At 44.0% G+C, this 20,760-nt stretch overlaps 1 protein-coding gene across 1 annotated transcript in view; it reads right to left on the reverse strand.

The window, feature by feature from the left end:
• LOC140547747 (sialoadhesin-like) overlaps window positions 1-20,760 on the reverse strand; it is a 61,366-nt gene that overhangs the window by 11,489 nt on the left and 29,117 nt on the right. Inside the window, exon 7 of the mRNA XM_072670882.1 lies at window positions 5,920-6,150. Coding sequence (XP_072526983.1) covers window positions 5,920-6,150 — 231 coding nt within the window. The remainder of the gene's footprint in view (window positions 1-5,919; window positions 6,151-20,760) is intronic.

Below are 20,760 nucleotides of genomic sequence, written 5' to 3' on the forward strand. Positions count from 1 at the left end.
TTCATCTACTGCAGAAAGTTACTGCAAAGCCAACGTGGTAAAAGCAGCTCATCCATTTCAAGTAAAGAAAGATTTGAACGCTTCAGCAAGAGGAACTTTTAGCATGTCCGCTAAAACTACGCCTGGGTTCTACGACTTTTTCCACAAGTGCTTTCATACACAGCTTCTTATTCAGTCAAAGCAGCTCAAATTAGCAACTAAACAGCAGATCAAACGACTCACCTCTGAGTGAACACAGCTGTCTCTGGTTAAGGTGTGTGTGTTCAGCTCATGGGGAGGTTTACCACAGACGAGTCCAGAGCTGACTTTTTCAAATGAGCTGTTGTTTTTGGAAACGGGGAGAAAACAGCCTCCTTCAGTCTGTCAGGCTCTCTGTGTCCCCCAGACACATCTTATGACTAGAACTGGAGCTTCACCTTCAAACTCTATCCGCGGAAACAGGAGCTCGAGCTGAACAGCGCTGAAGGAGTCCTGCAGAACAACGGTTGCTAAGCAGTGATTGGAGGGTTTAGGAAATAAGGCGGGGCTTGAAGGGAGACAGCGCGCTGTGGAAAGTGCTAAACTCTCATTAAAATCTCAGCAAAATCTGCATTTAAGCCCCAAATTTAGCTCCTAGATATGAAGAAAGACAAGAGAATCAGCAGAGTGATGAGTGTTTACTGTAGTTCTGTTAGTAATCCCACTGTTTTTAGAATGGAGCTGGAATCTGATTACTGCCTTTTTCCTCTGGAACTGGACTTTTTTCTATCCTGATTACAGAAAACTGTTACATGCATTGTGTTTCCAGCCAACCCTGGATGATACACTCCTAATATTTCACTCCTAATAGTGTGGAGGCAGCAGAGAACCACGCCCCCGTGTGTGACGTCATAATAGAGTCACGCCCATATAACGTTCCATATTTAATGGCTGGTCTCTCAGTACTGTAATCAGTAGATGTGTGACTGTGGAGGAGAGCACATCTCAGAAGACTTCTCATCAGGATCTACAGAAGATGGAAGAGGAAGATGGACCCATTATTCTTGCCCCCTCCCTTCGAGAGAGCATCAGGAGGAAGCGGCAGGAATACATGGAGAAAATGAGACTCATGATGGACGACCCAAATGTGGACGTTCAGGAGTCCCGCATGGACCCTTCACCACCCTGCAGTTTGCCTCCTATAACGCAGAGGGTCCAAATTCAAGCCCCACAGGTGGTGAAAGAACAGACTGAGGACCTGAAATTTCCTGTTCTCCACACCCCTGTCCCTCCACCTGCTGCTGCCAAGTCCAGCAGGTTTTCGACACTGAGGGGTTTGAACATTAGGGCTCAGGATGGGAACAGGGCCTATGGGAACTCTTTCTCACTTCAGGAGTTCCTTTCACGCCCCCTGGTCCACACACCTGTCCCTCCACCTGCTGCTGCCAAAACCAGCAGATTTCCCAGGCTGAGGGGGCTGAACATGGAGACCAAGGATAACAACAAGACCAGTGGGAACTCCATTACTCTGGAGGAGTTCCTTTCACGCCCCTTGGTTCTCACACCAGTCTCTCCACCTGCTGCTACCAAACTGATGGTGGCTCCAAAAAAGAACAAGGCCTATGACGCACCAGGTGAGTTCCAGTCCCTTAAATAGTCTTTAATCTATAACCTAGAGAACATATATCTTAGGAGTCTTATGTAACTTCCCTACAAACTCTATATAGCTTAGAAACACAATTTCTTTATATTAGAAATTAGAAACATGTAACCATGGCAAAATCCTGTTCTTAAATGAAAAAAAATAAAAATAAATGAAAGTAGTAGGTGCTCTAACCATGTTCATATAATCACAGGTAGCAAGATTCCCAGGTGGGTAGGCCTAGGTAGGAGTGAGACTGGACTTAGGCAGGAGACAAGGACAGAGGGTCAGGACGAGGCTGCAGGACAAACAGCTGCTTCCAAAGTGGTTAGACAGAGCAGGGGAGCAGAAACCAGCAAGGAGCCTGTGAACAACAGTGCTGCTCCACACCTTGCTGAAGGTAGTCAGGGAAGAGGAGAGGTGCTAGAGATCCCAGCCCTGACTCGTGAGCAGCCCCTTGACAGGCCTGAGCTGGCACTCGACCAGGCATTTAGCCTGCTGCAGGATGAGGAATGGTATGTCTTCAGTGAGCTGGAGTAGACCCACCACCCTTCCACTGATCATTCAGAATTAAGATCCAGTTCTAATGGAGCAGTGATGTGTTTTAGAGTAGTGCTCAGACTAGAGTTAGAATAGCTGAAGTTACCTGAGAATATACAACTAAAATGCTTTGGAGTATCCAGATAAAATTAGTGATGGAATCTTCTAAACATCAGAGTCTATAAAGTGTCTGAAGAGAATTCCCAATGATCTCCATCTACTGCTGCTCCTCTGTTGTTAAATGTTCAGTGTATTGACTGAATCAGTCTTTATCATTCCTACTGTAATAACACCACCTTCCAGACGTGTTCACCTCATTCTAATGTCTTGCTTTTGAAACAGGGAGAGGAAGATGGAGGGGCTGAAAGTGCTGCGCGCACTGGCGGAACACCATGCCGAGGTTCTTCTGCCTGAGCTACATGACGTCTGCTTGGCCCTCATCAAGGAGGTAAGACCCACACTTCATACACACTCTGGACAACAGCTTCTGTAATGACATTATTCTAATTAATGCTAAAGCAAGTGTCAGTGGTTGAGTTAGAGACAGAGGCTCACTGTGCTTCTTTTGTCTCCACTGTCTCAGGTGAAGAACCTGCGCTCCATGGTGTCTCGTGCCGCCATGACCACCCTGTCCCACCTGTATGCCCACCTGCAGCGGAAGATGGACAAGGAGGTGGAGGGCACTGCCTGTGTCCTCCTGCACAAGGCTGGGGAATCCAGCCACTTCATCAAAGAGGACGTGGAGGTGGCCCTCAGCACGATGGTGCAGACCTGCTCGCCTGGCCGGGTCCTGCACGCTCTACTGGCTGGTGGATTCAGGTAAACATCACATTCCATATTCATTAATACATTTGAACTGTAAAGTAAATGAAGTGGTCATGTGATCAATATCAGTGGTCATTCTAAAGCCACAGTACAAACTGGCAGCACTGATGTACGGCTGAGTCTCTTCCTACATTTTGGAGAAGATCTTGCTAGAAGGTGAGTCTAGAGTTCACCTGTGTGTAAACGCTGGATGTGTATCTTACTGTGTTCACTCTCCTCTCTCCAGCCACAGAAACGCAGCAGTGAGAAGATGCACTGCACTGCATCTGGAGAAGCTCTCTTACAAGTTGGGGGCTTCTCGTGTGCTGACCAGCAAGAAGGAATTCACCAGCAGGTTCCTGACCGCCGTCAGCAAACTGGCCCTGGACTCCGCACAGGAAGTGAGGTAAGCAGTTGCTTGTTTTTACACCTATTGGGTCAGAACTGCACCCATCAGCATGTTTTCTTTACCAGCCAGCACTGAAAATGACCTTTTATCATTCTTCCTCCACAGACTCCATGCTCGAAACACCCTGAGATTTCTGGGGAGCCACGAGGACTGTGTGAAGATGGTGGACAGATTTGTGTCATCAAGAGACAAAAGATCAGTCATGGACATCATCACCAAGAGCAGGTAAGAAGAAGAAAGTGATCTTTAAACAAATGAAAAATACACTTTATGATGATCAAAGACTTTATTATTATTGAGTTTGATTATTAATGAGGTTTTTGTCTCCTTTTTTAAATATACAGATGAATCCAGCAGAAGAATGAAGAACAGCTGCTCCAGTGATGATCAACAGAGACATCCATCATTTCTAACATTTCTGCAGAATTCAGTGGTTGAGATGTAAGTAAAGTCATTCAGAGTGGTTTGGTGTGAAATGCTCCGTTCTAGAGAAACTTACAGAGTCAGAACTGTTCACAGTGGAGGTGATGGGAACCAGACGTCTGAAGAGTGGAATGCCTCTAAAAGCTCCATCAGAGAGTGTCCTCTCTCTCATGCCGACGAGAGCTGAGCTTTTATGCTGCGGGTGCTCTTTCCTGAACAAGCAGCAGCTGTCTGTGATCAGGGGTAGAGAACCCAGCATGAACGGTCAGGCGACCCAGCAACCCCACCTTCCTCTCACCACAGTCCCCCTCTTAGAGTCCTCTTAGAGTGCACCCTGGTGTCAGGGCAACCATTGGGGAGTCCGGTGAAGGGAGGCGGTGTCACTGTGTGACATGGTTGCCAGGGAGACCCAGCGTGCTCTGTCCCGGGTCCCACTGCTGGTGGAGGCTCAGGCAGGGCCGGGTGTGGATCATTGTCTGCGTGCTCCAGGTCCTCGGACCACGTGCAGCAGCAGCAATATCCCTTCTCTGTGTTGTCGCAGTCCTTGTCTCAGTGTTTCTTCTATAGGCACCACTCACACCGCCCTTCAGACATCAGGTTCCTATCACCTCCACTGTGAACAGTTCTGACTCTGTAAGTTTCTCTAGAACGGTGCATTTCACACCAAACCACTCTGAATGACTCTGTTTACATCTTAACCATTTAATTCTGCAGGAAACAGCAACATCTAATAAACTCTAATTAAACTACATCAGTCTCTCTCTTATCAATAGAAGTTTAGTACTGGAGCTAAAAAGCTAATGTAGGTGAAATAATGACCAAACACGGACTTCCACACTCCACTACTGTTTCATCATGTCAGTGTTTATAGATACCAGTATGTCCTCAGAATAATACTAAAGCTCAGAACTACAGCACCACAGAGACCATCACTCCACCTCTGTTAACACACCTGGTTCAACGCAGCAGCTTATTACTAAGCCTTCATTAAATCAATCTGCAGCTCTGAGGAGGACTAAAGAACATTTATCTGAGCAGAACCTCAGTTTTTCAGACCTGCTTAAAAAAGGCAGATTTTAATGCAATGTTCTAAACAATCAATCCACAATAAACTGAATCATAAAGAATCTCAAAACAGAATCTGCTTTGTTATGATCACCAAACTCCTCTCCTGTGTGTCTTTAAGATGGTGCTGCTGATGGTGGAGAATACAGTGATGTAGCACAGCTGTTTATCCTTCATTTCTGGAGCATTTCTCATCTCTCAATGAGGACGAACAGCCTGGAAACACACACACCCTGATATATATTCCAACTACAGAAACACACACACACACACACACACACACACACACACACACACACACACACACACACACACACACACACACACACACACGGAAACTGCAGACCTACTGTCAGAGAGTCATAATCAGACGTTGTGGTTGCAGGGTTTAAGGAAACTAAACACTCATGCAGTGTAAAACACACACACACACACACACACACACACACACATATATAAAAACTGTAGACGTACCTGTAGAGTATCATAGTCTGAGCAGATGGTGGTGGGGTTGAGAGCTGTGTATGTGGGGTCTGCAGGATTTGGGGTCTTTTAGAGAGAGATGAGGAGAACACAGCTTCAGTCTTTATTCAGTAGGAGCTTTATAGGAGGATGTAGAGAGAAAGAAAGTGAAATCCTCTCTCAGTACCTGAATATGTGTGTCTCTCTCTCTGCTCCTCTCCTCCTCCTGATCACAGAGGTTAAACAAAAAGGCCAGTTAGAGTTTTGAGTTCTGTAGATCATAAAAGCTTGTATTTGAGGTTAAAGTTGAGGTTAATATGATGTTTAATGCAGGTTCAGAGATTCAGAGATAAATATAAACAATACTGTCACTCACTTAATGCACAGAACAGCAGTGAGAGAGTGAAGCAGAACAGGAACCACTCCAACAGCTCCCCAAACAGCTCCCCAAACAGCTCCCCAAACAGCTCCCCAAACAGCACGCTGCTCCAACAACTCAGCTGAGTGTTTCAACAGAATCAGTTCATTCATTCTGATCAGGAGAACAACAGCTAATTCACCAGTAATTACACATCCTGACTGAACACACTCACTGCAGACTGCTGCTTACCTTTCTCATCCAGATAAACGGGTGTGGAGCTGTGATGTCCGCTGTGCTGGGAGCTGATGTTGGTGATGCTGTAATTCTGGCCTGTTGTCAGCGGTGTGTCTGCAGCTGCTCTCTGCTTAAACCAGGAGTAGGAGAGAACAGGAGGGTCTGCATCACTGCTACAGCTCAGAGTCACTGACTCTCCCTCCTCTCTCTCTCCAGAGGGAAGCAGCACTGCTCTGGTGTTTCTGGGAGAGTCTGATTGGAAATAGATCAGATTCAGGTGTTACCTTTATTAGTTGAGATAGGTCAGACAGCTGGTGTATTCACGTTACTCGCATACTGGTCACTGCTGTTTAGGTGTTGGTCATTGAATCATCATCATACATCATATGAAAACTTACTGTAGATGACTGAATTAAGAGTGTGAAAATGTCCACTCACACACTGGAGATGAGTGGAGGCTCTCGTGGCCTTCAACAGCACAGCTGTAGCTGACCACTCCACTGACCACAGCTACAGAGCAGGAGGCAGATCTGCAGTGAGACTCACTCTGTCCGTTCTTGTACCAGATGTAGGTGTGGTGGTCAGGCAGAGTGCAGGTGCTGCTACAGGTCAGCTGCTTTCCTCCACTCTCTGTGTCGGACACTGTAATCTTCATATCTGCAGGAGAGTTTAAACAAGGCTTGGTGTTCTTTGGTCATTTGTAGGAAAAGTAATCAGCTCTGGTGCTGGAGGGTCACAGCCCTGAGCAGATTGATCAATTCCCTGTTCAAACTAAACCTGACAGTTAACAGATGAGTTTAGTTAGGAGTGTATGAGCAGTAAAATGTGCTGATTTATAAAATTATTTTATAAATAAATTATTTTATTAAGCAGAGAGCAATCTGACTGTATGTAGTGCAGCTCTACCTGTGACAGACAGACTGACTCCAGGTCTGCCAGTATATTTGCCTATCTGCTGTGTAAGTCTTGAATTCTCCATTCCTGAACCAGTAGTAGGAAAGCTTTTCCCCAAGGCTGCAGGTGGAGCTACAGGACAATTTCACCTCTCTCTGTCTCTCAGTCCGAGGATCCACCTTCACCTGCAAATCTACACACACCCACACACACACACACCAGAATTCTGTAAATCCCGATCTGCAGAGACTCTGTTAGAGTGTTTTGATGTGTGTGTACCTGTTACAGTGAGCTGAACTCCAGATGAGGCTGATATCCAGTCACTGCTTCCAGCTCACATCCCTCACTGTCAGCTCACACTCATTCTGCTCTGTTCTTACAGACACTCTTCCTTCAGTGGAGCTCAAGACTCGTTCTTTTCCATCAGAGCTGTGGATCCACTCTCTCTCTCTGACACTGGAGGAATCAGGTGTTGTATATTTGCAGGAGATTTTTACTGTAGATCCAGTAACAGCACAGAGACTCTGAGAGGAGAGAGTTACACTGCGCTGAGCTCAAACTCCTGCAACACACACACACACACACACACACACACACACACACACACACACACACACACACACACACACACACGGTTCAGATGTTAGAGGAAACTCTCATGGTCTAACTGGCAGAGTGAACACAGTGTGAAGTAATGATGCTGTTGCTATGGGCGATAGAGTCAGGTAGGCAGTTGGGCAGAGGTGTGATAACCACAGAGGAACTGACCTAAGATTAAAACAGTTTAAAATAGCTGATCTGAAGCCTCACACAGTTTAGGCACACAAACATACTCTGTTAATCCATAGATCACAAAGCTGTTAAAGATCATTCATTATTGCCAGTTATTAATCATTTCTTCCTGAAACTCATTTAGAAATCTTTTTAGAATATTTCACTGAAAAGTTTTGAAAATGTAAAATAAAATATTGTAGTTTATATAGTGTAGATTGTATATAAATACATATATAGTATACAGTAATTATAATGATACGAGTATACACTGTAATGATAAACACTGTAAACCTCTTAAAACAGGGTAAAAAAGCAGAGGAATGTGAAAGTTTACCTGTCAGTAAGACGAGGATCACTGCTGCTGTAATATGTTCTGTGATGTTCTGGAAGACATGATGACATCATCAGTTTATTATTAATGAGTCTGATTTTTAATGAGGGTTTTTTGTGTCTCCTTTTTTTAAGCATACAGATGAAACCAGCAGAAAAATGAAGAACAGATGCTCCAGTGATGATCAACAGAGATCATTTCTAACATTTCTGCAGAATTCAGTTGAAACTACATCGTTATCTCCCTCTCATCATGAGATGTGTAAAAAAAATAGTGTAAACACACAAACACACACAAATATAAATAAATATAGTGCTAGCACTGAACTGCACTGTGTGTGTTCACTGTGAAAACAGCAGCAAACAGCAGACTGCTAAACTAGCAGAAACATCAGGAGATAAGGAGAGATAAGGTGAGATTTCTGTAATATTACAACAGATCTTACAGAGAAAAATAGAAAAGAAATTCAAGTTCGGAAAAAAATATATGTGCTTAAATCATTCAAATAATAATTATATTAAAAAAATTATATTAAAATAAATATTATACATAAAGTACAATAAAAATGAATGTCAAAATATTGCATATGTGAGTCAAAATCAGTGGTTTTAGTTCTGCTGAATTTCTCCCTGATCCAGACAGACTATTCCAGACTGACTTCCAGAGCAGTCTCTGATACATGAACAACAAGCCTGAGAAATATTACTGAAATATTACTGAAATATGATCAGATTAAGAAGAAAGCAGAACTTTAAGGATTTTTCTTCATACTTTAACATTAGCTAAATGAGATGTTTGCTAACTGCTACACCCACTTCTTAAATAGAAATATGAACAATTTTTAATCCAGATATCAACATTAACCACCAGCTGGTGATCATAAAGTAGCATTCTGCTACAGATATATCAGTTTTTAATAATATTCAGGTTTTAGAAAAGGCAGAACTTCTCTGATAGACTGTTTCTCTCTCTGTCTGGCAGCTATAATGCTAAGCAGGAGGTCTTCATGTACTAAACCAAGCGAGCAGTTTAGCTGTTCACTCACAGGAATGCATGGAAAGCAGATAGCTTGTGTTTCAGTAAAGGGGTTTACAGTTTGTAGGAGTGTGTGGATGTGAAGGAGTCCTGCTGAAAAATCACTGATCTAATGAGGCAGCAGCTTTTCATACTGAGCTGATGTGGAGAATTAAACTGCTAGCTAACGGTTCAGCACCTGTAGCTGTAGCCTAGCCTAGCTACAGAGCTACCAGTTACATAACTAAATAGGGACTAATATAAATTTATTCTACATGTAAAGTTATTTTTTCCTTAAAATTGAAGTATTACAAACCCCATTTGCATATGTGTAACATAGAAATCTGAATTATGGTTGTCGGGTTATAAATATGGCTGTATAGCTTTTAGTGAACTTTACCTTTATCTGTGTCACTGCCAGGGGTAAAAGTGGGTCCTCCATCCTAAAATATTGAGCCAAGAGTAGGTCTGTGGTCAGAAACTATCCAGTGATAAAGGGTTAAAGGATGGCTACACATGAATAGATGGGAACAATGTGAAGTACTGCTGGTGAAGCTGAACCCCAGCAACACCATTGTTCAATTGGACCATCTCTCAAATAATATTTGATAAAGTGGCTAGTGAGTGTAGAAGGTAGGTGTACTTAATAAACTGTCAACTCAGTATATATACACTCAAGTTCCAGCAGTATTCAGAGCAAAATTCACTCACCCGGCTGCTCTCTGTGCAGAGTTTTTATGGCAGCATCTGAGCAGTGAAAGAGTGAGAAAGGTCAGATGGCTTGGTCAGCCCTCTCCAGCTGTGTGTGGTCTGGGTGTTTCTCCTCAGAGCCAAGCAATGTCATAAGAGAACAATGGCGGACAGTGAAGTGGACCTGAAGGATCTGAGAACCTGTGTGGTTGGTGGTCAGTTCCCCTTCACTCACCACAACAGATACTAAACCTACACCACAACCTCTTCTTCCTCATCCTCAAAATCTCCCTCCTCCTCTCCTGTGGTATTGCTGGTACTCAGACACAAGGTCATTCATGCTGTCTGCTTCTGTAAACTCCATCTCATCCATGCCTTCTCCAGTGTAGAAAAGCTTTTCACCTAAACATGGCTGTGAACTGCTCTGATATGTGGTTTAAGGGCTCCGGGCTGATGGCTGTGCTGTTGCAGACAGCGGTCTTTACATTCAGCCTCCTTGAGCACCACATCCAACACACAAGTCCACCAGCTCAGCTACTTCTGTGTAATGGCCCTTTACCTGTTTCCAGGCCTGTTTTGATCTGGAGTATGGTGACAGTTAGGCTGGGTTACAGAAAAAAGCTAACATTACCTTCTGTAGAATCTCCTTTCACATCCATAAGCAGAGAAGCTACTGTTCCTTAAACAGAAACAGGAATTCTACCACAAACAACACTGTAAAACTATCAGTAGACACAGGCTTCAACATCTACAACTTCCTGCCTCAAGTAAAATGCTGTGAGGACTGTTAAAGATTACTTGTCCAGTTGGACCAGCTGGTGTTTTTGGTCACTACAGATATTCTTCTGTTAACAGCTGAAAGAGAAATTTACCAGTAGCTTCAGTGTATCCGTTCCAACTGCAGGTCAACTCGCACTGTTGAGATTAGTATATAGTACATGTTAGGAGATAAATATGCTTAATATTGTTGCTAACATACACAAATTTACCTCAGCAGTGCTGTTTTAATCTCTGATTAAACTCTTTTTGAATACTATTGATTATCAAATAAACCATGAATGAGTAATATTTCTGTCCACATAGTGTACATCAGCAGTTTCTGAATTTCTCAATGATCTGTACATTCAGAAATGTGTATCAGCTGTTTTGTGTAACTTGTTTACCTGTTGCTGTAGCAGAAGAACTAGTTTTAGGATACATTTAAGTTTTTTAACATTATATTGTACTTGTGGGATTCTGTGTGTAAGACAAGAAAGATCCAGAATTTTATAGAAATATGTAGAAATATGTAAACTGACTGCATATTCTGTAAAAAAGCATCAATTGTGCTAAAGGTACAGTCCACAGCAGACACATGCTGTGCTAAGTGTATTCAGAGTTTTGAACTGGTGACAAAAGACTGGACAAAAGGCTGTTATCCAGAGTGTGTAAGAAATGTGGGTCTTACCTCCTTGAAGAGGCAGACGTCATGTAGCTCAGACAGAAGAACCTCGGCATGGTGTTCCGCCAGAGCGCGCACCACTTTCAGCCCCTCCATCTTCCTCTCCCTGTTTCAAAAGCAAGACATTAGAATGAGGTGAATACGTCTGGAAGGTGGTGTTATTACAGTAGGAATGATAAAGACTGATTCAGTCAATACACTGAACATTTAACAACAGAAGAGCAGCAGCTCCACCTGGCTCTCTGTCCTCCTCTCCTGGCTAAGCCCAGTCTCAGTTTGGGCAGCTCTGTTTTTCAGGCTACACGTCAGCTTTAACTGGACACATCCTCTGCCTACCTAGGCCTACCCACCTGGGGATCTTGGAGGGGCAGGTGTGTGGAGCAAAAGGGCGTGAAAGGAGTTCCCATAGGCCCTGTTTCCATCATGAACCTTATTGTTCAGACCTATCAGTGATGAAAAGCTGCTGGATTTGACAGCAGCAGGTGGGGAGACAGGGGTCTTCTTCAACCTTGAAGGGAGAGCTTTCCTCACTACCCCTATCTTTGGGGCATGAACTTGGCATAGGACTCCCTACCTTATTGGAGGAACTACAGGGTGGTGAAGGGTCACCCACACTAATGCCAGTTTGGTTTTATGGCTGATCATGATCATGGATCAAGCAACAGATCCGTCTGAAAATGGCATCCTGAACGCCCTCATGTCTGACATTTGGGCCATTAATCATGAGGCTCATTTTCCCCATGTACTCCTGCCACTTCCTCCTGATTCTCTCCTGAAGGGAACCAAAACCAAACAACATTCAGATTAGACAAATTACAAACAGTTCACTTCTATGTCAGACTGGTCAAACACCATGATGTCAGGCTTTTTCTTCTTTATGGTAGTATGTATTTGAGCAGCACAGGTAAAAAGCAGCAGAAATACTGTTTTGGTCATTTAGTGGAGCATTTCTACTGTATATCAGTTAGGAGCAGGACTTTATCAGCCACAGACACCTGAAACATCTCACAGTTTGGATCAAAGCAGACACCTTGTCCCGTTAGGAGCCAACTGCCCTTCATATAGTCCACCCTGCACTTCTCAAAATACAGCGAGTTACTGAGCTCTCCCTAACTGTCTAACATCACTCCAGCTTCTGTAAACATGGCAAATTCACTCAGGACTCAACAAAGTTGATGCTGGCTCATGTTTCAGAGTCCTGAGTTAAGCCATGTTAAACAAACCCATCATGCAGTCAGAGAACTAGTTAACACTATGGGCTCCTACCCACTTAGCCACCATGCTAACGCTCCCATTATGAAAGCCTCAGTTTAGGGTGGAGCTGCTAGCAGCATCGTTAGCTAAGGAGCTAACACTGTTTTAACTCTGAAATGATGTCGGGTTGAAAAAAATGCTGTTTGCTGTTTAGAACACAGTAAACTTACTTACCAGACAGTGTCAGCTCTTTAAAGCCGTTTTACAAAATGATCCATCAGCCAGCAGAACTTCCAGGAGCACAGCACAGCATAGAGGCGCGTATTTCTCCTCTGTAGAGCAGAATATTCACTGCATGTCTGCAGAGCTTTACACTCTCTTTAACTCCACCATTAGAGCAGCTTCACTCTCCACAGGGTTACATCTACTCTCTCTGCCTTTAACAAGATCAGCTCTGAAATATCAACACCCAGTTTCACTATTTTAAATAAGCTCAGACTAAATAACAGTACAGATCTGAAATGTTAGTTTTGTTGATTATATTGAGTTATCATGTTAATCTTACAGCCTTACAATCTTACAACCAATGATAGAGGAGTAATGACTGTAAATAATAATAATTATTATTTTATAATTAATAATAATTATTAGTGTTGCTGTTCTTTTAATATGTAGTTCTAGTTTTTTAAATGATAAAAATAATAGTAAAAGGTTTCATCAAAAAGCGGCACCGCCCACCCCTTAGTAAAGGCGCAGGAGGGAGGCTCTGGACTGCGCCCCCTACTGGCACAGGTAAGCGACACTAGATTCTCTAAGGCAGGGTTCTTGCGTCCAAACTCGTGAACCTTTGCCTAGTATATACGCTTACCAGTGTCAGGAGGGGGCAGAGCCGGGAGTCGAGCCCACGACTCGTGGCTCCATTACTTCCAGGTCCTGCACCTTCACCACTGGGCTGACGGGCGGCGCCGACTGTGACATCATTTTATTCCTTATAAGGTTTATAAGCGCTGTATCCTATAACAAGTAACACCTGATTAACTGTTTGTAGATGATCTAATTATATAGAAATAATCTTATAGCACGAGCACAACGGATAATAATTCATTTTTAAATTATTTAAATATCGATATAGATCGATTATATATATTTATTATATTTATAGATTCGTGCTAAAACACTCAGACCTGCTGCACGGACTGCACTGACCATAGGCGACTCCGCGGGGGTTGAGGGGAGGATGCAGATCCTTTAGCGCTGCTTCTCACTCTGTGCACTTCACATATTAGCAGTTGCACTCTTACACTCCTATAGGTCACCATAGCCCAGTCCCAAATCACACCCTACACTCTGCAGTTCTCCTCAAAGTCTACTCTTTTTAGTATCAACAGCGAGCAGCGCAATAAGTCAGGAGCCCTTCAGAGCGCGTGTTTTTAAACATGGTATTTGGGACACAGCCCATTTCTCCTCCTTCATGCCCTCGTCGCGCTGTCAGTCGACAGTAACGTGAACACCATGGACATCACGAGATATTTGAAAAAGAGAGAAACAGCCAGTCCCCAGGATCAGCCGGAGAACACAGTGCTGTTTCAGCTTCATGTAGGTTTAGAAGGACAGCAGTATTTACAGTAATAGAGCTGTAGATGCTCACTGTAACGGTATGAAGGTCACTTTAACGTTAGACTGATGTCAGCTAGCAAGCTAATGTTACTGGTACAGATCATGGTGATCCGCTGTTCACTAGCTAGCAAATGTGGAGATCAGTAGGACCCTCTGGAGCTGAATCCTATAAGTAATACTAATAAGACAGGGTTTGGAAGTATGAACAGACTGGTGAAGGGTCTGTAAATGTAAGAATATAATATAATAAAAATAGGATCAAAACCTGTAATCAGAGCAGTGCAGAACAGTGTTAGTATGGAAACAGGCTACATTAGCAAAGAGTTTAATAAGTTCCCTAAGACACTGTGTGATAAACCATTGAGAGACTAACAGTGAGGCAAAAAAGTATTTATTCAGCCACTGATTGTGCAAGTGTAGCATAACCTTTGTTGGCAATGACAGAGGTCAAACATTTCCTGTAAGTCTTCACCAGGTTTGCCACACTGTAGCTGATATTTTGGCCCATTCCTCCATGCAGATCTCTTCTCGAGTAGTCATGTTTTGGGGTGGTTACTGGACAACACAGACTATTAACTCCCTCCACAAATTTTCTATGGGGCTGAGGTCTGGAGACTGGCTAGGCCACTCTAGGACCTTCTTCGTTGCCCGAGCAGTGTGTTTGGGGTCATGGTCATGCTGGAAGACCCAGCCACGTTCCATCTTCAATGCTCTCAAAAGTTCTATTTTGGTTTCATCTGAACACATGATATTTTACCAATCCTCTTCTGGATCATCCATATGCTCTCTGACAAACTTCAGACGGGCCTGGACACGCCTGGCACTGCAGGATATGAGTCCCTCTAAGCGTAGTGTGTTACTGCTGGTAGCCTTTGTTACTTTGGTCTCAGCTCTCTGCAGGTCATTCATCAGGTCCCTCTGTGTAGTTCTGGGATTTTTCTTCACTGTTCTCATGATCATTTTGAGATCTTGCGTGGGGCCCCAGATCGAGGGAGATTATGAATGGTCTTGTATGTCTTCCATTTTCTTACAATTGCTCCCACAGTTGATTTATTCACACCAACCTGCTTGCCTACTGTAGATTCACTCTTCCCAGCCTGGTGCAGGTCTACAATTTTTTTCCTAGTGTCCTTCAACAGCTCTTTGGTCTTGGCCATGGTTAAGTTTGGAGTCTGACTGTTTGAGGCTGTGGACAGGTGTCTTTTACACAGATAACGAGGTCAACAGGTGCCATTAATACAGGTAACGAGTGGAGGACAGAAGAGCTTCTTAAAGAAGAAGTTACAGGTCTGTGAGAGCCAGAAATCTTACTTGTTTGTGGGTGACCAAATACTTATTTTCCAATATTAATTTACAAATAAATTATTTTAAAAATCCTACAATGTGATTTCCTGGATTTTGTTCCTCATTTTTTCTCTCATAGTTGAAGTGTACCTATGATGAAAATTACAGACCTCTCTCATCAAGTAGGAGAACTTGGACAATCAGTGGCTGCCTAAATACTTTTTTGCCCCGCTGTAAAATCAATGTGGAATCTAACTGGTAACCAGTGCAGGGATGAGAGAGAAAGTTTCTAGCTCTGGTGAGCCCTCTAGCAGCTGCTTTCTGAAGTAGATGAAGCTTTTTTAATCATTTGCATGAACGTTCAACCAGAAGGGCATTACAGGAATCCAGTCTAGAGGTTATAAATACATGCACCGGCTTATCAGCATCATTTAACATACAATATGCAGTCTGTCAAAATTACATAGATGAAAGAAGGCAATTTTAAAGATTTCCATGTCAGAAACACTTCATTCTCATCTTCAGTTCAGTTTATTTTACATTCATATGTTTTATGTTCAGCTCATTACATTCATTGAGAAACTGATTTAAAAGCTTCATATTTTTATTCTTCTGCACTGTTTTTATCATTTACTGTTATTGGTTAGATTTACTGATATTTTTATCCATTTCTGCTTCACCTTGTGTGATTTATTACTCTGAACAGTGTTTTACAAAAACACCATCAGAAATAAATTGTGAAGCAGCTTTTGGTTTAGTTTTTAATGCTTATTTCTTCCTGGTTCCTCCACTGTGCAGCATCTGCTCTTCTACAACACTGCAGTGACAGCAGGGAGAGGATGGAGCTTTAAAACATGAAGAGATGATTGAACACAGCCTACAATAATGGATTAATGCTTTACAATCTGAACAATAATAAAACCAAAGCAGAGAATCAACCAACACATCTTCCAATCACAGATGTAATGACCTGATCTGATCACTGGGGGGCAGCAATGTGTGAAGACATCAGATGTCCCTGCTGCTCTACTGGGCTTCAGCTGGAGGAGCTCATTTACTTCATCTACTTCAGAAAGTTACTGCAAAGCCAACGTGGTAAAAGCAGCTCATCCATTTCAAGTAAAGAAAGATTTGAACGCTTCAGCAAGAGGAACTTTTAGCATGTCCGCTAAAACTACGCCTGGGTTCTACGACTTTTTCCACAAGTGCTTTCATACACAGCTTCTTATTCAGTCAAAGCAGCTCAAATTAGCAACTAAACAGCAGATCAAACGACTCACCTCTGAGTGAACACAGCTGTCTCTGGTTAAGGTGTGTGTGTTCAGCTCATGGGGAGGTTTACCACAGACGAGTCCAGAGCTGACTTTTTCAAATGAGCTGTTGTTTTTGGAAACGGGGAGAAAACAGCCTCCTTCAGTCTGTCAGGCTCTCTGTGTCCCCCAGACACATCTTATGACTAGAACTGGAGCTTCACCTTCAAACTCTATCCGCGGAAACAGGAGCTCGAGCTGAACAGCGCTGAAGGAGTCCTGCAGAACAACGGTTGCTAAGCAGTGATTGGAGGGTTTAGGAAATAGGGCGGGGCTTGAAGGGAGACAGCGCGCTGTGGAAAGTGCTAAACTCTCATTAAAGAAATCAAATCTCAGCAAAATCTGCATTTAAGCCCCAAATTTAGCTCCTAGATATGAAGAAAGACAAGAGAATCAGCAGAGTGATGAGTGTTTACTGTAGTTCTGTTAGTAATCCCACTGTTTTTAGAATGGAGCTGGAATCTGATTACTGCCTTTTTCCTCTGGAACTGGACTTTTTTCTATCCTGATTACAGAAAACTGTTACATGCATTGTGTTTCCAGCCAACCCTGGATGATACACTCCTAATATTTCACTCCTAATAGTGTGGAGGCAGCAGAGAACCACGCCCTGATCCGTGACGTCATAATAGATTCACTCCCACGTAACGTTCCATATTTAATGGCTGGTCTCTCAGTACTGTAATCAGTAGATGTGTGACTGTGGAGGAGTGCACATCTCAGAAGACTTCTCATCAGGATCTACAGAAGATGGAAGAGGAAGATGGACCCATTATTCTTGCCTCCTCCCTTCGAGAGAGCATCAGGAGGAAGCGGCAGGAATACATGGAGAAAATGAGACTCATGATGGACGACCCAAATGTGGGCGTTCAGGAGTCTCGCATGGACCCTTCACCACCCTGCAGTTTGCCTCCGATAAGGCAGAGGGTCCAAATTCAAGCCCCACAGGTGGTGAAAGAACAGACTGAGGACCTGAAATTTCCTGTTCTCCACACCCCTGTCCCTCCACCTGCTGCTGCCAAGTCCAGCAGGTTTTCGACACTGAGGGGTTTGGACATTAGGGCTCAGAATGGGAACAGGGCCTATGGGAACTCTTTTTCACTTCAGGAGTTCCTTTCACGCCCCCTAGTCCACACCCCTGTCCCTCCACCTGCTGCTGCCAAGACCAGCAGATTTCCCAGACTGAGGGGGCTGAACATGGAGACCAAGGATAACAACAAGACCACTGGGAACTCCATTACTCTGGAGGAGTTCTTTTCACGCCCCTTGGTTTTCACACCAGTCTCTCCACCTGCTGCTACCAAACTGATGGTGGCTCCAAAAAAGAACAAGGCCTATGACTCACCAGGTGAGTTCCAGTCCCTTAAATAGTCTTTAATCTATAACCTAGAGAACATATATCTTAGGAGTCTTATGTAACTTCCCTACAAACTCTATATAGCTTAGAAACACAATTTCTTTATATTAGAAATTAGAAACATGTAACCATGGCAAAATCCTGTTCTTAAATGAAAAAAAATAAAAATAAATGAAAGTAGTAGGTGCTCTAACCATGTTCATATAATCACAGGTAGCAAGATTCCCAGGTGGGTAGGCCTAGGTAGGAGTGAGACTAGACTTAGGCAGGAGACAAGGACAGAGGGTCAGGACGAGGCTGCAGGACAAACAGCTGCTTCCAAAGTGGTTAGACAGAGCAGGGGAGCAGAAACCAGAAAGGAGCCTGTTAACAACAGGGCTGCTCCACACCTTGCTGAAGGTAGTCAGGGAAGAGGAGAGGAGCTGGAGATCCCAGCCCTGACTAGTGAGCAGCCCCTTGACAGGCCTGAGCTGGCACTCGACCAGGCATTTAGCCTGCTGCAGGATGAGGAATGGTATGTCTTTAGTGAGCTGGAGTAGACCCACCACCCTTCCACTGATCATTAAGAATTAAGATCCAGTTCTAATGGAGCAGTGATGTGTTTTAGAGTAGTGCTCAGACTAGAGTTAGAATAGCTGAAGTTACCTGAGAATATACAACTAAAATGCTTTGGAGTATCCAGATAAAATTAGTGATGGAATCTTCTAAACATCAGAGTCTATAAAGTGTCTGAAGAGAATTCCCAATGATCTCCATCTACTGCTGCTCCTCTGTTGTTAAATGTTCAGTGTATTGACTGAATCAGTCTTTATCATTCCTACTGTAATAACACCACCTTCCAGACGTGTTCACCTCATTCTAATGTCTTGCTTTTGAAACAGGGAGAGGAAGATGGAGGGGCTGAAAGTGCTGCGCGCACTGGCGGAACACCATGCCGAGGTTCTTCTGCCTGAGCTACATGACGTCTGCTTGGCCCTCATCAAGGAGGTAAGACCCACACTTCATACACACTCTGGACAACAGCTTCTGTAATGACATTATTCTAATTAATGCTAAAGCAAGTGTCAGTGGTTGAGTTAGAGACAGAGGCTCACTGTGCTTCTTTTGTCTCCACTGTCTCAGGTGAAGAACCTGCGCTCCATGGTGTCTCGTGCCGCCATGACCACCCTGTCCCACCTGTATGCCCACCTGCAGCGGAAGATGGACAAGGAGGTGGAGGGCACTGCCTGTGTCCTCCTGCACAAGGCTGGGGAATCCAGCCACTTCATCAAAGAGGACATGGAGGTGGCCCTCAGCACGATGGTGCAGACCTGCTCGCCTGGCCGGGTCCTGCACGCTCTACTGGCTGGTGGATTCAGGTAAACATCACATTCCATATTTATTAATAGATTTGAACTGTAAACTAAATGAAGTGGTCATGTGATCAATATCAGTGGTCATTCTAAAGCCACAGTACAAACTGGCAGCACTGATGTACGGCTGAGTCTCTTCCTACATTTTGGAGAAGATTTTGCTAAAAGGTGAGTCTAGAGTTCACCTGTGTGTAAACGCTGGATGTGTATCTTACTGTGTTCACTCTCCTCTCTCCAGCCACAGAAACGCAGCAGTGAGAAGATGCACTGCACTGCATCTGGAGAAGCTCTCTTACAAGTTGGGGGCTTCTCGTGTGCTGACCAGCAAGAAGGAATTCACCAGCAGGTTCCTGACCGCCGTCAGCAAACTGGCCCTGGACTCCGCACAGGAAGTGAGGTAAGCAGTTGCTTGTTTTTACACCTATTGGGTCAGAACTGCACCCATCAGCATGTTTTCTTTACCAGCCAGCACTGAAAATGACCTTTTATCATTCTTCCTCCACAGACTCCATGCTCGAAACACCCTGAGATTTCTGGGGAGCCACGAGGACTGTGTGAAGATGGTGGACAGATTCGTGTCATCAAGAGACAAAAGATCAGTCATGGACATCATCACCAAGAGCAGGTAAGAAGAAGAAAGTGATCTTTAAACAAATGAAAAATACACTTTATGATGATCAAAGACTTTATTATTAATGAGTTTGATTATTAATGAGGTTTTTGTCTCCTTTTTTAAATATACAGATGAATCCAGCAGAAGAATGAAGAACAGCAGCTCCAGTGATGATCAACAGAGACGTCCATCATTTCTAACATTTCTGCAGAATTCAGTGGTTGAGATGTAAGTAAAGTCATTCAGAGTGGTTTGGTGTGAAATGCTCTGTTCTAGAGAAACTTACAGAGTCAGAACTGTTCACAGTGGAGGTGATGGGAACCAGACGTCTGAAGAGTGGAATGCCTCTAAAAGCTCCATCAGAGAGTGTCCTCTCTCCCGTGCCGACGAGAGCTGAGCTTTTATGCTGCGGGTGCTCCTTCCTGAACAAGCAGCAGCTGTCTGTGATCAGAGGTAGAGAACCCAGCATGAACGGTCAGGCGACCCAGCAACCCCACCTTCCTCTCACCACAGTCCCCCTCTTAGAGTCCTCTTAGAGTGCACCCTGGGGACTCAACCATTGGGGAGTCCGGTGAAGGGAGGCGGTGTCACTGTGTGACATGGTTGCCAGGGAGACCCAGCGTGCTCTGTCCCGGGTCCCACTGCTGGTGGAGGCTCAGGCAGGGCCGGGTGTGGATCATTGTCTGCGTGCTCCAGGTCCTCGGACCACGTGCAGCAGCAGCAATATCCCTTCTCTGTGTTGTCGCAGTCCTTGTCTCAGTGTTTCTCCTATAGGCACCACTCACACCGCCCTTCAGACATCAGGTTCCCATCACCTCCACTGTAAGCAGTTTTGACTCTGTAAGTTTCTCTAGAATGGAGCATTTCACACTAAACCACTCTGAATGACTCTGTTTACATCTTAACCTTTTAATTCTGCAGGAAACAGCAACATCTAATAAACTCTAATTAAACTACATCAGTCTCTCTCTCATCAATAGAAGTTTAGTAC

The sequence above is a fragment of the Salminus brasiliensis genome, chromosome 25 (assembly GCF_030463535.1).
Source record: "Salminus brasiliensis chromosome 25, fSalBra1.hap2, whole genome shotgun sequence".
NCBI lineage: Eukaryota > Metazoa > Chordata > Actinopteri > Characiformes > Bryconidae > Salminus > Salminus brasiliensis.